The sequence below is a fragment of the Pristis pectinata genome, chromosome 23 (assembly GCF_009764475.1).
Source record: "Pristis pectinata isolate sPriPec2 chromosome 23, sPriPec2.1.pri, whole genome shotgun sequence".
In the NCBI taxonomy this organism is placed as follows: domain Eukaryota; kingdom Metazoa; phylum Chordata; class Chondrichthyes; order Rhinopristiformes; family Pristidae; genus Pristis; species Pristis pectinata.
The window spans coordinates 13,833,776-13,850,556 of NC_067427.1; the positions used below are offsets into that span (position 1 = coordinate 13,833,776).

The 16,781-nt window shown below is 43.9% G+C and overlaps 1 protein-coding gene across 1 annotated transcript in view; it reads left to right on the plus strand.

Moving 5' to 3' along the window:
• The first annotated feature begins 1,883 nt into the window (after positions 1-1,883).
• LOC127582318 (dynamin-1-like) overlaps positions 1,884-16,781 on the plus strand; it is a 175,168-nt gene continuing 160,270 nt past the window's right edge. The window contains 1 exon segment of the mRNA XM_052037495.1: positions 1,884-2,271. Within this exon segment, the coding sequence (XP_051893455.1) occupies positions 2,111-2,271 (161 nt within the window). The 5' untranslated portion in view covers positions 1,884-2,110.

Consider the following 16,781-nt stretch of genomic DNA (forward strand, 5'->3'; position numbering starts at 1 on the left):
GCACCTTATTGTCTACCTGCACTACACTTTCTCTGTAACTGTAACACTACATTTTGCATTCTGTTATTGCTTTTCCCTCATACTACTTTGATATGATGAAGTGATCTGTATGGATGGCGTGCAAAACAAAGTTTTTCACTGTACCTCGGTATATGTGACAATAATAAACCAATTCTAATTCCTCCTCGGCTGATTTCTGAGCTAACCTGCTTTTCAGAATAAAGACTATTCAGGGCTGTTTGTTTGATTCCCTGGTCCCCGCCCTTAACCTGCTGTCATCACTGAGGATTACACGGCACTTTACTGAGCTTGTTCGCTCTGTCTTACTTCACCAACACTGGATTTATTACAATGTTCGAAAGACTGAAGTCATCCAATGAACCTCGTGAGGAGGTGTACAAGTGAAATCACACCTTCGTGGACCTAAGGACCTCACTCTGGAGCTGTGGAATTTGGTAATTCTGAAAACCTTAAAGGAAAATATAATCTAAATGCTCTTACATTTAAAATCCAACTAAAATTTTGTAGGTTTCTGTCTTTCTTCTGGATCATGTTTTGGTTAAAGGATTTGTTTTCCATGTCGATGGTTGGCATTTAACTCTTTGTGTTTCTGAGGCCCTTTCTGGCCTCTTTAGCAGCCTATAACCGGCTCCCATTGACATGAAATTATTCATTTCTATTAACTAACGGTGGTAAAGGATATGGGGCAGACGTGGTTTTCTGGAGTTATATTGCAGAGATAAACCATGTTCTTGTTGAATAGGAGGCCAGGTTTGTAACGCTAAACAATTCCCATCTTCCTATAATATTCTCTCTTCCTGTATGCAAGTCTCGGGTGCTTTTTCTTGCGCTTCAATGAGACTTTCAAGCCGCCTGTTAGTTCTTTTCTTTGCGCTGGACCTGTCGATATTGGACAGTTGTGATTGAGTGCAGCGTGTATTTGTGACCTCTGGTTAGGCACTTACACTGAGTTACCTCCTTATTACTCTGTGTGCGATAACATTTTTAGTAGGATGTGTTGAAATGTAAAAAAAAAGGTTCTAAAATGGCCTCAAAATACATTAGTGTTCTCGGGACACTTAATGTCCCGGAGAAGATGCGGGGCGAGCCGTCGCCTTCAACTGGTGAAGCTGGTGTAAGATTGGAAATTCTACCGTGAAAGATGTACGAAATATCTCATGTGCGTTACTTCAGTGTAACAGTACGACAATCAATCGCAAATCTTGTAATGTTTGTTTTAAAAACGAACCCCCAAAGGCAGGGAAAATACCAACATCTGAACGGGTGATTAATTTCTTGCCGTGAGAGCTCTGCTGATCCAGTAGAGAAGGAAAGATGTCCCCTATCCTTGTTTACCGTGTCAGCTCATCGCCCGGGCACTAACGGTGATCGTGCCCTTTCTAAAGGGCCATCGCTTCCCCGTATTTTAACCCACAGTGGTTGCACTAGTTAGACTCGTTTTCTGGTATTTACAGAATGAGTCAGGACATGGATGACTACAACGTCCAGCTGGCACTGCAGCACCTGCGCTACTGCACCAACAGTGATGGGAAGAGACCCTTTCTATTTTTAAATTAAGACTAGTTTTTATTTCAACTTGCTTCTTTTGAGCAAGCCAGATGCATGGACCACAAGTAGGCAGATGCTACATCGTGGGCACTCACTGGGAACAAGGGCAATCCGCAGGCTTTGATGATCTGCATGGCAACATTGGCAGATGATAGCGTCAGCGTTGCGCACGGGGCCTTCTGGGAGCTGTAGTCCGTCTCCGGCCGCCTACAACGCGACGTAGGGAGAGGCGGACTACAGCTCCCGGCAGGCGCCGCGCACCACGCGCCTGCGCAGTGGGCGCGCTGGTCTTCGCTTTAAATCGCCCGGTGTAACGGGAGCAGGGTCCAAGGAGCTGGAGCGAGCAGAGCGGAGAGGCTCCGGTCTCAGCCTTCTCCTGCATCACACACCTTCCCCCCACCCCCCCCACCATCTTTCCTCAATGTAGACCCTCGTCTTGCAAATCAGACGAGGCTCGCTGTCATCTGTTTATTGCATCGATTAGAATTAACTCGCTGGGGTCTTGAGCTGGGCAGTTCGCCTTGGCGGAGAGTGATTAAAGATGGGAAACCGTGGGATGGAGGAGCTGATCCCTCTGGTCAATCGGATGCAGGATGCTTTCGCTCAGATCGGACAGAATGCCAATCTGGACCTGCCCCAGATCGGGGTGGTCGGAGGGCAGAGCGCCGGGAAAAGCTCAGTGCTGGAAAATTTCGTCGGAAAGTAAGTCCATTACGTGCATTTTCCATTTATTAATAAGGACTTAAAAATAGCGTCTTAGATCGCTGAAACAGCAAATCCGTAGGAAAGAAAAATCAATGGGTCTGTTTCATCTTTGCAAACGTGTGTTGTGCATCCGAATTCTTGCCCTTTTATATGTCAATGCATTGGGCAACAGGGCGAATTTAACCCTTCCAACCATTATTGGGAAATCCTTGTTGCAAAATTCAACAGATTTGATATAGTGCGCGGCTTTGCAAAATATTTTAAAGATACTTGAAGTTCTAAATCGAGAGCTATACATTTTTTTAAATTCCCCTACCACTCACGCACAACCTAAACTGTGTGCCAGAAGCATTCAAATGCATCAAATTCACTGATGTCAGCAACTGATTTCCGCTAAAATGGTTTAATTCTGCCCGGTTTATTGGGGTAATTTACCCACTGGCAAGGCGGTTGGTGCATGAATTGCCTCAGCATCGGGCAGATCCGTATGTAAGCTGCTGCGGATCTGTTAATGCACCAACAGTCTCCCAGATTCTCTGCATTCGACGATGCATCCACCAGCGCCTGTGTTATTGTGCGGGGGAGGAGTGTGTGTGTGTGACCTTTAGAAAGGGAGCCAGCTTCTAAAACCCCGTTTCTGCACCTACATTTCTAATCTTTGGAGTGTTTGGCTCTTTCCCGTTGACATTTCAGGGCGGCTCGGTCGAGTTAAATCTTTAACTGCAGGCTAACCGTACGTGGATTATTTTTCTTTTGGAGGGTAGGGTGGGTTTAGAGTAATCTCCGGGTTTCCATCAGTCATTCGTTAATTATTTGTAGTATTTCGTTCCCCGGCCCCCACCTACTCCCCACGACCGAAATCACCGCCTGCAATGGGCGAGACTGCAAACACATTCATGTTAAAGATAAAATCTACAACCAGACCTTGTCACCGTGGCAACATGGAGTAGAGCAGGAGCGCAGTGACTGGATGTTATGAAATCGCACCGTTTCAGATTGAGGGATGTCAAATGCTGCTTGTTTGACCTCTATGTGAAATCAAGAACATTTTACAACTCAAAAGTGAAGCTCCCTGTTTTCACGTGAGAAACAATCACCGTTGGTTCTCCAGCATGTTCAATGGATTCGGTTCTATCATCGGCTTTTGTGGCTGCTGTACACTCGACAAAGGCCAGAACACTTCCTGAACTCCTGTTACTTTATAGTATTGCTCTGTCCAGAGATTGGAGCACCAAATTGTGATTCGTGCTTTAGGTACTGTGAGTGTTCTGCAATGTTGTAGGTCTTTCAAGTGAGAGGACAAACCTAGTCTCCATCGGGAATGACACTCAGTTGAACGCGAGCGGGAAAGCCCTCCCACTACTGGCCTGCCCTCTCACTATTTATCCCGTGAATAACATTACTGGAAACAGATGATCTGGTCTCTCATTGGTGTTTGGGGGAGTTAGTGCAAATTGGTTGCCGTGGCCGCTGGACATAACGGTGACTATACTTCAAAAGCACTTCAATGGTTGTTTTGAAATGGCTCACTTTTCTGAAAGACTCTAAATGAATGTAGCTCCTGTAGGATGAGGGAGGATCTCATTGAAACCTACCAAAAACTGAAAGGCCTGGATAGAGTGGACGTGGAGAGGATGTTCCTGTTAGTAGGAGAGTCTAGGATCCAAGGGCACAGCCACCGAATAAAGGCAGGTCCATTTAGAACTGAGATGAGGAGGAATTTCTTCAGCCAGAGGGTGGTGAATCTGTGGAATTCGTTGCCACAGACAGCTGTGGATGTCAAGTCATTGGGTGTATCTAAGGCAGAGGTTGATAAGTTTGTGATTGGTAAGGGGGTTAAGGGTTACAGGGAGAAAGCAGGAGAATGGGGCTGGAAAAACAGTCAGCAATGACTGAATGACGGAGCAAACCCATTGGGCCAAATGGCCTAATTCAGCTTCTATATCTTATGGTGCTGTCCAGTCCTGTCCGCTACTGGCTGATGCTTTACCCCAGCACCACTCTCCTGCACCAACCCCACGCTGATTGATTCCCATAATACCGAAAGATCTGTCGATCTTGAATATACTCAGTGACTGAGCTGCCACGACTCTCCATGTGATGGGTAGAGTTGTGTAATATTGTACGGTCTTGTACAATAATTTCAGAAACCAGATTAGAGATTGGGATGTACTTGTGGGCACATACCTGAATGCAAACAAGATCATAAAAGGAAACCTACCATCGTTGTACCCTATATGAAGCAACATACTGTTGAGGGAATCGTATAAGGGAAAAATAAATCAGTGGGAGGGTGGTGGGAGATGAGGGAGGTGTGAACTGCCGATGTGAGAAACTTACAACAACAATTTCCACTTACCGAATATCTTTTATCTCAGAAAAATGTCACAAGCTGCTTCATTAGAACAGAAGCAGACCATAACCAGTACAGTGCCAAAGAAGAAATTAGCCCAAATAATTAAAGCTTGCTGAAGATAGGAAGATAATTCTAGAGAGGGAATTCCAGGGCTTGAGGTTCCTGTTGGGTTGGAGAATGAGCAGGAAGTGGAACAAAATGCACAACATGTGCTCTAGTTCCATCTGAACTGAGACAATAATTCCATTATAACCCATCATGGTGAACAATGATTTGTTCTGCAGTGCGGTTCCTCAATATAGTTTAATACATATCCATCATTTTTATTGAAGTGCCATTTTACTTCTGTTTGACCTTTTCATGTTTTTGTCAAACAAGAAGTTATGTCCTATGTGCATCTCCTCTATTTATGGAGGGACAGAGAGGCTAAAGGAATTATCCTTAAATTCAAGACAAGCTACTGAACTGCTTTTGAAGCTGTGACCCACAGCAGAAGATCCTTAAAGCGGCTCAGCTGTGTGTGCAAAGTGGCTCAACTTGTTGGTGGCGCAGCTGGTAGGGCTGCTGCCTCACAGCACCAATGACGTGGCTTCATTCCTGACCTCCAGTGCCATCTGTGTGCCCTTTGTGCACTCTTCCTGTGACTGCATGGGTTTCCCTTGGGTGTTCCTCCCACATCCCAAAGATGTGTGGGTTGATAGGTTAATTGGCTGCTGCAAATTGCCCCTAATGTACAGGTGAATGGTGGAATTGGCGGGACTGTGGGGAGAATTGGTTACAAGGAAAACTAGTGAGGGAATGGGATTGACCCGTGAGCTGGCATGGACTTGAGGGGCCGAATGGCTTTCTTTGATGGCTTAAGGAAATATGGTAAAGATGGGGATTTGATGTGTGTACCTTGTACTTCTTTTGAAATTTGTCTGCAGGTCTGTAACAATGGTGCTTGTTTGGGATTTCGTTTAACTGGAGCAAATAGGCATCACCTGTGTAATTATGGTCATAAGTGCATTGCATAGTTTGCACCAAGTATCTCAAGTTTGCATCAATTTTTGCACGACCATGTGTGCAGCTTAGCCAGAGAGTGCAAGGTTATTATAAGTTCAGAGAATGATCACTCCACCATATTCTGATTTCCGTACTTCCCTGAATTTATAAAGTGCCCTTAAGGACATCCCAACTATGATCCATGCAGTGGCGAGCACTCACTGTGGTAATGTAGAAAACACTGCAGCCACTTTGTGGTCAGCATCAAAACAATGCAACAGTTGCAAGAGCAATTTTTGGTGATATTGATTTGTAGGATAAGTATTTGATTATGCACCAAGGATTCTTGCTTTTCTTCAAGGTAGGGTCTTTCCTGCTCACCTGCAAGTTCAGGCAGAACCCTGATTTCACATCTCCTATGGAATATTCCCTCAGCTTTGCACTGAGCAGGTCAGGCTGAGTTTTGTGTTCAAGTCTCTGGAGCAGGATCAGTGGTGGGAGTATTCCACACAAAGCCACAGGGAGAAACAGATAACTCTTGTGGATTTTGGTATTTTGGATTGATATTAATTGGTCAGAATCTACTGTTATCTCTGGGATTCCTTCATTAATTGAATTGTTAATGTGTTTATTTATCTTCTTCTGGAGATGAGATCGTGGGGAGCGCCATGTGGATGTGAGCTGGTGGAGAAAGTGAGGCTTTTCTTTAGGAACTTTTAAGCACATGTATGACTGGTTTGGCTGGTGTAGCCTGGGTGCCAGAAAATTGTAATGCTCTGCAGTTCAGAATCTTGATGGATGTCACCCAGTTAAGTCTCTGAGTACCTCTCAGTACTGCAGTGAAGAAGCTTCAGTCAGGACAGAATGACCAGGACAATGACCACCAGTGCTTCTGCTCTCTGGACTTGTCTCGATGCAGCTGGTAGGGGAATTAGGCAATTGAATTGAATTTGGGAAGAAAATGGTGAGGAGAACCTCTAAATGCATTGGCCCATTGGCAGTCTGCTGTGTTTGATTCTGCATCTCCTGTTCACACAGGCTTACCCGCATTGAAATGACGAATGGCTTGTGTGTAGTTATAAAACCGATTCAAAGAGACAATTGCAATGGAGTGGCCACATGAGCCAGTTAGCATAAACTAGCTCCTGTCACAGTCCCATTGTGGGAAAAGGCCTGTTAAGGCTGTTTACACTAATGAGGAAGAATTATGGGTGAGTTCAAGGATAACATACCGTCACTCTGATTATAATTAAACCACTGAAAATCCAACCTTTATACCAAACAAAATGAGTAGCTATCAGTAAAAGTTACCCATGAAGCAGCCTGGGCCATTTTATCATGTTGAGGATCTTTCTTCATCTCTTCCTCTCTCCTACCTGATAGATTAATGATCATTAGTGAAAAGTGAGGGGAAGAATCCAGACTGCAGTCAGCAATGTTAACAAGGACTTTGGCCAACATTAGGGTAGTCCATCCACAAATTGACATTATAAGTAAAGGTCAGATTATTTCAAAATCAGATGATGGAGCTTGTGAATTTTAATAAGAACACACGTTCTGAAGCATCAGCAGAAGTAAAGAGCAAGCACGTTGCAACGTCTGTTGCTGGCCTATTGTATTGGAAGGAAGGAGAAGATGGAGCAGGAATGCAGAGCTGGTGGGAGGCACACCTCTCACAACATGAATAACCATGCAACTGCTGTGTCACTGTCTGGGTAAGTGGCCAATACAATGTACTGCCAGGAATATCTGCCCTCCACTTTTACTGTGCACTCTCTTATTAACCAGGTTCTTTGAATTTGGCACATTGGCTATTCTCTTTGGTATGGTATAGTATGCCTGTGTTCACCTACATCTTTACAGTTTGTATTTATATGGAGCCTTGCATCCTTGGACTATATTGGAGCTTTAAAGATTCCAAATTCAGGCATTGTTATGGAGGCAAATGCAGAACCAATTTGTGCACAACAGCAGCTTGGTATTATCAAGGACCTTTGGTGCAGTATGGTAGTCCTAAGACACTTGAAATAATTCCTCACAAGCAATAACCAGGTGGTCTATTTTGGGAGAGGAATGTTGAGTGGGCGCACTTTAAGATCTCTTTGTTTTCATCTTAATATTAGAGTTGGTTTAACATCCAAAGCAAAAAGCTACTCACTGGACAATGCTGCAGTCCCTTGGTGCTCCATAACAGTGACTGTACTTCAGGTACTTCAATGGTTGCTTTGAAATGGTTCATGTCTCTGAAAGGCTCTAAATAAATGCAGGTCCTGTCTTGTCCTGCAAGTACGGGGTATTCCCATCTCTGGATGCTCATTTCACATAGTTCTTTTCCTAATAAAACAGATTTCCTTTTGTCTGCATAGTCTGGAATAAGCAACAATAAGACAACATTTTCTCTTTTAGTTAAATAATTCTCCAGTTTTGCTTGTGGCTTGTTATGAATTGGATTTGGACAAGGAGGTTTTTGTTTGACATGAATGCATAGGATTCAGTTTAGACTTCTGGAATAGTCCAAGAGCATCTAATCGACAGTAGAATCATTATTCCTCTGCATGCTCTTCTCAACTCTGTCTCCGAGTTAATATGGTGCAAGGGTGGATGTCAGTATTGCAAACTGGTTCAGCTCTCTGGGTGAGGAAGAGTAGGCTGCAATAGAGGCTTCTCCCATGCCTCTGAGCATATTGAGGCTTCTTTATTTTTAAATGGGTTAGGCCATTGGGTCCCTCAAGTCTGCCTCCCCACCCAATAAGGTATTGGCTGATGCTTTATCCCAGTACCAACCCAATGTTGATTGATTCCCATGATACCAAAAGATCTGTCGATCTTGAATATAATCAGTGCCTGAGCCACCACAGCTCTCCATGAGATGGGTAGATTAATGTAATATCGCACAGTCCTGAACAATAATTTAAGAAACCAGATTAGAGATTGGGATAGGAGTAGGCCATATAGCCACTTGAGGCTGCTCTGCCATACCTACCGAATATTGAAAGCCCTGGTTAGGGTGGACGTGGAGAGGATGTTTCCAGTAGTGGGAGAGTCTAGGACCAGAGGGCACAGCCTCAGAATAAAAGGACGTCCCTTTAGAACAGAGATGAGGAGGAATTTCTTTAGCCAGAGGGTGGTGAATCTCTGGAATTCATTGCCACAGGTGGCTGTGGAGGCCAAGTCACTTGGTCTATTTAAAGTGGAGGTTGATAGGTTCTTGATTAGTAAGGGTGTCAAAGGTCATGGGGAGAAGGCAGGAGAATGGGGTTGAGAGGGAAAAATAAATCAGTCGTGATTGAATGGGGGAGCAGAATCGATGGGCCGAATGGTCTAATTCTGCTCCTATGTCTTATGGTCTCATGGCCATTCGGTGAGAGCCTAGCTGAAGTGACTGTTGGCATCAACTCCACCTTCATGGCTCATTCCTATAACCCTTAATTCTCCAGCAGTTCGAACACCTCTCTCAGCCTTGAATATACTGAAAGGTTCAAATGTGATTTTTTTTCCCCCATGTAACCCACAAAACAAACCACTCAGTAGCTTGTCACATAGTTGGCAGTGAGAAGTTACTGTTCTGCAGATTGCTAAATATTTAAATTGATGCTTTCATAAAAAGTGGTATGTTGGTTTTTGAAAGAAGGGAACATCTGAAATATTGCTTCAGTGTCGGAAAGACAACCTAATGTTTATTATAGTGTACTATGATGTCTTTTAGTCCTGGTGTTTGTAGTATTGTACTGGTGTGGTATGTTTCCTTTATGATCTTGTTTGCATACAACAATGCATTTGTTGGCACATTGCTGTATGCAAAGAAGATCGTAAAGGAAACATACCGTGGAGACACACGAGACTGCAGATGCTGGAATCTGGACCAACACACAAAACACTGGAGGAACCCAGCAGGTCAGGCAGCATTTAAGGAGGGAAATGGATGTTGATGTTTCAGGTCCATTAGAACATAAGCAGTCCAAAATCAGTACTGTGCCAAAGAAAACATTAGCTCAAGTAATTCAAAGCTTGCTGGAGATGGGAAGAGAATTCTAGAGAGGGAATTTCAGAGCTTGGGTTCCTGATGGGTTGGAGGATGGGCAAGGGGTGGAACAAAATGCAGAAGATGTGCTTTAGTTCCATCAGAAATGAGACACTGATTCCATTATTATCCATCGTGGTGAATAATAGCTTGTTTTGCAGTGTGGTTCCTCAATATGGTTTCGTACATATCCATCATTTTTATTGAAGTGCCATTTTATTTCTTTTTTGACCTTTCCATGTTTTTGTCAAACAAGAAGTGAAGTCTTACATATAGCTGCATTATTTCTGGAGGGACAAAGAAGCTAAAGGCATTATCCTTAAATTCAAAACAAGCAGCTTGACTGCCTTTGAAGCTGTGTCCTGTAGCAAAGTATCCTCAAAGCACTGAATAAGCAGCTCAGCTGAAAATTCAAAGTGGCTCAACTTGTGGCACAAACTCATCCTTCTCTTAAATATGTAAATTCTCTCTCAGATGTGGCTGTCACTGAGGCGTCCATTTATTGTACATCTAGTGGCCCTGAAGTTGTGTTGGAGGCCTTGATCTAACCAGCTTGCTGGGTTGTTTCAAAGAGAAGTGGTGTAAGGCTTGAGAAGTTCAGGTCAGACCAGATGAGAATGGTCAACTGTCACGGTCACCTTTGCTGACGGTAAAATCTAGCATTCCTAGGTCTCTTCTTTAAGCTATACTTCAATTACCATGGTGTGATTTGAACACTTTTTTCCCTGATTAACCCCAAGCTCACTGCGTTTACAAGCCCAGCTTCCATTCCATTGGCAGTCACTCTGGAACATAGAAGACTTGCTTCCACCCAGTCCTGTGGGTTCTGAGGTAGCTGATGAGGCCCAGGCAGGTTCTGCTGAACCTGTTGCAGGTGGGACAGGGGATGATTGACAGGATATGTGAGTGTGGAGTTGGGGAGATGGCGGACTCTTCCTGCTATTGATACTGGGCTTCTGTTTGTTCCTGATGCAGTATAGTTGTTACTCCAACGTGCTGTGCATTGTCCCACCTCTGTTTTCCCTGCTGGTGTTGAGAGCCAGTCTGTGGTTCAGTTCTGCTCTCCATGGCTGGTGGAGTAGGTCCTCCCAACCCATTTCACACTGGTTAAATGATTTGTTAATGGATTGAGAGGTGCTAAAGGATTGTCACAGCAGCTGCGTCATCCTCAGCTGCTTAAGTCTTGTTGCTGTGAACAAAAGTTGTGTTCTTAGAATTGTGCTTTGAGAACATGAGTTCCTGTGATTTTTTTCTTTAAAGAGTTTTAGACTAATACAGCATGGAAACAGGCCCTTCAGCCCAACTCGTCCATGCCGACCAAGCTGCCCATCTAAGCCAGTCCCATTTTCCTGCTTTGGCCCATATTCCTCTAAACCTTTCCTATCCATGTACCTGTCCAAATGTCTTTTAAATGTTGTTCTTGTACCCACCTCTACCACTTCCTCTATTCCATACACACACCACCCTTGGCGTGAAGAAGTTGCCCCTCAGATCCCTTTTAAATTTTTCCCCTCTCTCCTGTTTCTCTGTTAATGTAAAGGATGACGTTATTTAATATTTTAATGACAATTTTCTCCTCTACTAGAAAATTGGGAATCTCAGCCTTGAGCTGTTCATTGCATTGTGTGCACTGACCTACAAAACGTTTGAATTTTGGTCAATAATATATTTCTTTTTAAAGATCAAATAGGAAGTGCAATGAAGAGATTTTAATTGAAGTGGGGAAGAAGTAAAGAGGGGAAGGAAATGCACGAATTTTTAGTTGAGATAAAATATTTTAATTTGGGGGAAGGAAATGTTGAGTGCAGATGATAAGCGTTGCTGAGTTGATTTGTTAAATGGAGTGTCATCAGATTTGCTGCACTCCCAAGTGCTGCCTCAATGACAGGATGATCTGCTGCAGTAACTGAAAGCTCAGTCAGTGTGACGGCTGTGCCTGTGTTGTGCTAAGAGTGCTGAGGTTCTGTAAGGCTCAGCATGTCTTGGTCAGATCAGCAAAGACGCTTTCAAAACAGGGTCAAATGTTGCTTCCAGTCAGCAAGCCACCCTCACAAGCTGACAAATAGCTTTTGATTCACTTGCAAAGCTGTTTGTTTCTGGAGTGTGTCGCATTTCTGGGCCTCAATCCTTGTTTGTTGATGTGTTAATTGAAGACTCCCTCTGCCTGTTGCAATGATTCCAGTCTTGATTGGCCAGAGGGTTCTCCACTCTCTCTCTCGGTCAACATTCTTCCCTTAGCTGGTACTAAAACCTAAAACTAAGATAAGATACCTTTTATTAGTCACATGTACATCAAAACACACAGTGAAATACATCTTTTTGCGTAGTGTTCTGGGGGCAGCCCGCAAGTGTCGCCACACTTCCGGCGCCAACATAGCATGCCCACAACTTCCTAACCTGTATGTCTTTTTGGAATGTGGGAGGAAACCGGAGCACCCGGAGGAAACCCACGCAGACACAGGGAGAACGTACAAATTCCTTACAGACAGCGGCCGGATTTGAACCTGGGTCACTGGCGCTGTAAAGCGTTACGCTAACTGCTACACTACTGTGCCTGCCCACAACTTGTATTCCTTCAGAAACAGCAACAGAAAAATGCAAGAAGCATATTTCAGGGCAGGCAGTGTCCATGGTCAGCATCAGAGTCAACATCTCAGGCCAAGGACCCCACATCCGAACGGGACAAGTGAGAAAATGAGAATGTTTTAAGCTGAAGGGAGGGGAAGGGCTGAGAGAATAAAGGGAATGTCTGTGATAGAGTGCAGAGCAAAGTTGTCAAGGTAACCATCACTTTAAATACCAGCAGTTAGAGGTAGAACAGAAACAAAAGAACAAACTGAAACATCTGCAAACAAAAAGGCTGGTTTCCTGAAGTTGTTGAATTCAGTATTGAGTTTGGAGAGCTCAACGTGCCCAGATGGAAGATAAGGCACTCTTCCTCAAACTTACGCTGGTCATCATTGGGGCGGTGCTGGAGGCAACAGTCAGATAGTTTGAAATGGGATGGACAATTGAAGTGTCAGGTAACTGTGAACTCATTGTATCCCCTGCAGCCTGAATGGAGGTGTCCTGCGAAGTGGTCACCCAATCTGCATTTGGTCCCAGTGTAGAGACCACATCGTTACTCTCCTCTGAGCCTACTTCTCCTCCCTCCCACCCCTCGCTGTGTTTTCACATTCCCTTCTGACCTACCTGTCCCTAATTTCTCAGCTTCAACCATCAACATCCCCATCTTAATGAATTCTGGTCCCATCACGGTGCTGAACTCTTCTCCCTCTGCTTCCACCTCCCTGCAAATTCCTATCTTCACACCGGAGCTTGGATCCATTCACCTGTCTCTAGAAATCCTGATCCATCTGGACCCATCCTTCTGCCCTCTTGCCGTCTCAAGATCAATCCATCGCAAACTGCCAACGTGACACAGATTCCACTTTCCTTGTCCTAACTGGCTCATCATTTCCCATGCAGTTGTTGGAGATGCAACCCCCGTCCTTTTATCTCTTCCCTTCCCACCCCTGAAGGACCCTGTCCTTCCAACTGCATGCAAGAACGTGAGAAAGAAGCAGGAGTAGGAAACTTGGTCTCTCAAGCCTGGCCCGCCAATCAATATGATTACGTCTGCTCTGCTCCAGGCCTCGTCTCCCCTTCAGTGCCAGTTTTCAATAGGCCTAAATTGGGACCTCTAACCCCTGCCATTTTTGTATGCCCTCATCTTCGATTTACCATCTTCCTTCAGCTCATTTGTCAGCCACGGATGGTCAGGCTTTCTCCTCAAATCTATCAAAATGTCATCCATCTCCTCTTTAAATACCTCCAATGACTCAGCCTCCGCAACCATCCAGGGTAGAGAATTCCAGAGATTCACCAGCAGTTCCTACGTAAATCAGCTTTAAATGACTGCCCGCTTATTGTGCAGCTACGTCCCCTCATTTGAGATTCTTCCTCTGGTGGAAACAATTCAGCATCTACCCTGCCATGCCCCCTTGGGATAAGGCAGCCCTCTCATCCCAGGGATTAACCGACTGAATCCCTTCCGGAATGCCTTCAATGCCAGCACACCATTTTTGAGATAAGGGGACTTAATCTGTGCAAGTACTCCAGGCCTCATCAGTACCGTGTCCTGTTGTAACGATACTTCCCTATTTCAAAATTCCAACGTACTAAAGGCCAAAATGCCATTTGCCTTCCTCACCACTTCGCTACACCTGCCTGCTTTTTTTTGTGATTCATGCACAAATACATCTAGATCCATCAATACTTTGCTCATTGCAAGCTTTCTCCATTTAGATAATATTCCACCTTTTGGTTCCTCTTACCTGACATCACAATCTCCCAAATTAAACTTCATTTGCCAAGTTTTCGCCCATTCACTCAACTTATCGATACCCTGTTACAGAGTCCAGATCTCCTCATTACAGAATGCTCTCTCACCTATTTTCATGTTATTGATTAAATTTGGTTACCCAACACTCTGCCTTCCTCCAGGTCATTTATATAAATAGTAAATAATTAAGGGTTAAGAATTATTCCTGGGGGAGCTCCACTAGGTACAACCTTACAGTCTGGAAACAACCTGTTTACTCTGACTTTCTATCTTCTATGTACTAACCAATCTTCAGTATGTCCATGTTGACATACTTCCCCAATACCGGGAGCTCTTGTCCACTGCCCTTTAATGTGGCACCTCGTCAAATGCCTTCTATAAATCCAAATACACTACATCTACATGTTTCCTCTATTGACTTTGCTTGTTATGTCCTTGAAGAACTGTAGTAAATTTGACAAACATAACTTACCTTTCATAAAACCACATTGACTTAGTTTGATTACATTGGGCTTCTCTAAATGACTAGCCGTTTCTTCCTTGCCAACAGACTCAGCTCTAGGCAACGGCAGATGTTAAGCTAACAGGCCTATAGTTACCTGCTTTTTGTCTGTCTTGAACAATAAGGTAACATTTACGGTTTCCCAATCCACTGATACTTTCCTGGAACTCAGTGAGTTTTGGAAAACTTCAAACTTCAAAGACTTCACTGTCTCTGCAGTCACTCCTTTAGAATCCTTGGACGCAGGTCATTGGGACCTGGTGACTTGTCTGTCTTTAGTCCCATTAGTTTTTCTAATACCTTGTCCCTTGTGATAAGGACTGTTACAAGTTCATCCATACTATTTGACACTAACTCATCAGATATCTTTGTCCTCCACTGCGAGGACTAATGCAAAATATTGATTTGAACGTCTGCCGTTTTCTTGTTTCCTGTTACTAATTTCCCAGTCCCACTCCTAGGGATCCCACACTTACCTTAGATACCTTCTTTCTTTTTATGTCTATGTATGCCCTTGCTGTTTGTTTTGATATTACCCGCCATTTTCCTCTCATAATCAATTTTTTCCCTCCTTATTAACTGTTAGTGTCTTCCTGCTGGTTCTTGTAAAATTCCCAGTCCTCTCATCTACCACTAACCCCTGCCATTTTTGTGTGCTCTCATCTTTGATTTACCATTTTCCTTGAGCTCTTTTGTCAACCATGGATGGTCTGTTTTTCTCTTCAAATCCCTCTTTATAATTGAATAAACTTCTGCCGAGTGTTATGAACTAGCTGTTTAAATACCCGCCATTGCTCATCCACTGATCTGACCCTTAGCCTAGTTACCCAGTCCACCCTAGACAACTATACCTTCATACCATTGTAATTGCTCTTAAGTTGAGGACATTGGTTATGGACCCTGGGTGTTCATCCTCAAACTGTATCTGGACTCCATTTGTGATCACTACTCCCCAGGGGATCCCTAACCACAACATCTTTTATTAATCCTACCTCATTGCACACAGCCAGATCTAAAATAGCCTGTTCCCAGATAGGTTCTGTACATGACAAATTTCTCTTCCATGGTATCCCTGCCAGTTTGATTAGTCCAATCAATCTGCAGATTAAAATCACCCTTGAAGATTGTAGTTTCCTTCTTGCATCCATTTGATATTTCCCCATTAATGCCTTGTCCTGCCATGAAGCTACAACTTGAGCATCTGTCTTCTTTCCCCTGCTATTCATTATTTCCACCCCTACCAATTCCACATCACTGTCCACTGCTACTACTCAGTATCATGTTTTTATCTTCCTTGATTAACAAAGATACCCCAACTCCTTTCCCTTTTTGCTGATTCCTCTGGAATCTTGAATAACATGGAATATTGAGTCCCCAGTCCTGTTCACTCTGCAACCACATCTCTGTAAGCTATTAGATCATGCTCATATGTAACTGCTTGTGTCGCCACCTCCTTGACCTTGTTACAAATGCCAAGTGGATTCACATAAGGAGCCTTAAGCTTTGACTTGCACATTTTTTTACTTACTCTGGGGTTATTTTCTGCCACACGCGTTTGCTTATACTTTCTGCTCCTTCCTGTCGTGCTTTGAGTTTCAGGTCCCCCTTCACTATCCCATATCATTATTCTCTCATTTCTCTTTGAGTTGTTAAACTTCCCATCATTAGAGCCATCCCTCCCTCTAATTAGTTTAAAATTCTTTCTACTATCCTATTGTGCAATTCACCAGAACATTGGTCCCAGCTCTGTTCAGGTGATGCCTGCCCCAGTATAAGGGCTTCCCTAGGACTGGTGCCAGTGCCTCATGAATCAGAGCTTGTTTCTGTCACACCAGTCGACGATCACTTACACTTCCAGTGTAGTATACTGCAGTCAGTGCTCACCATGTGGTCTCCTCTACATTGGAGAAACCAAATGCAGATTGGATGACTGCTTTGTAGTGCACCCCTTTTCATTCCACAAAAACAACCCTGAGCTTTCATTTGCCCTTCACCTTAATTCTCCATCCTATCAGTCTGTGGCCCAATGTTCCAACGAGGCTAAATGTAGGTCTGAGGAACAGCACCTCATCTTTCATCTGGGCACATTGCAGCTCTTGGGACTCGAAAATGAATTCATTAATTTCAGGTAACCAGCCCTTTTTTTGCTGGATGTTTCAGTTTCAGTTTGTTCATCTCTTTTTGTTCTCTTCTGTCTCTAACTGCTGGTGGTTAAAGTAATGATTACATTGACAACTTTGCGCTGCACTCTTTCCTCTGTTGGGGTGCAGTGAAGGTCAGTCTTTGCCACTGGGTTAGAGGGGTGGGTATGAAAATTACT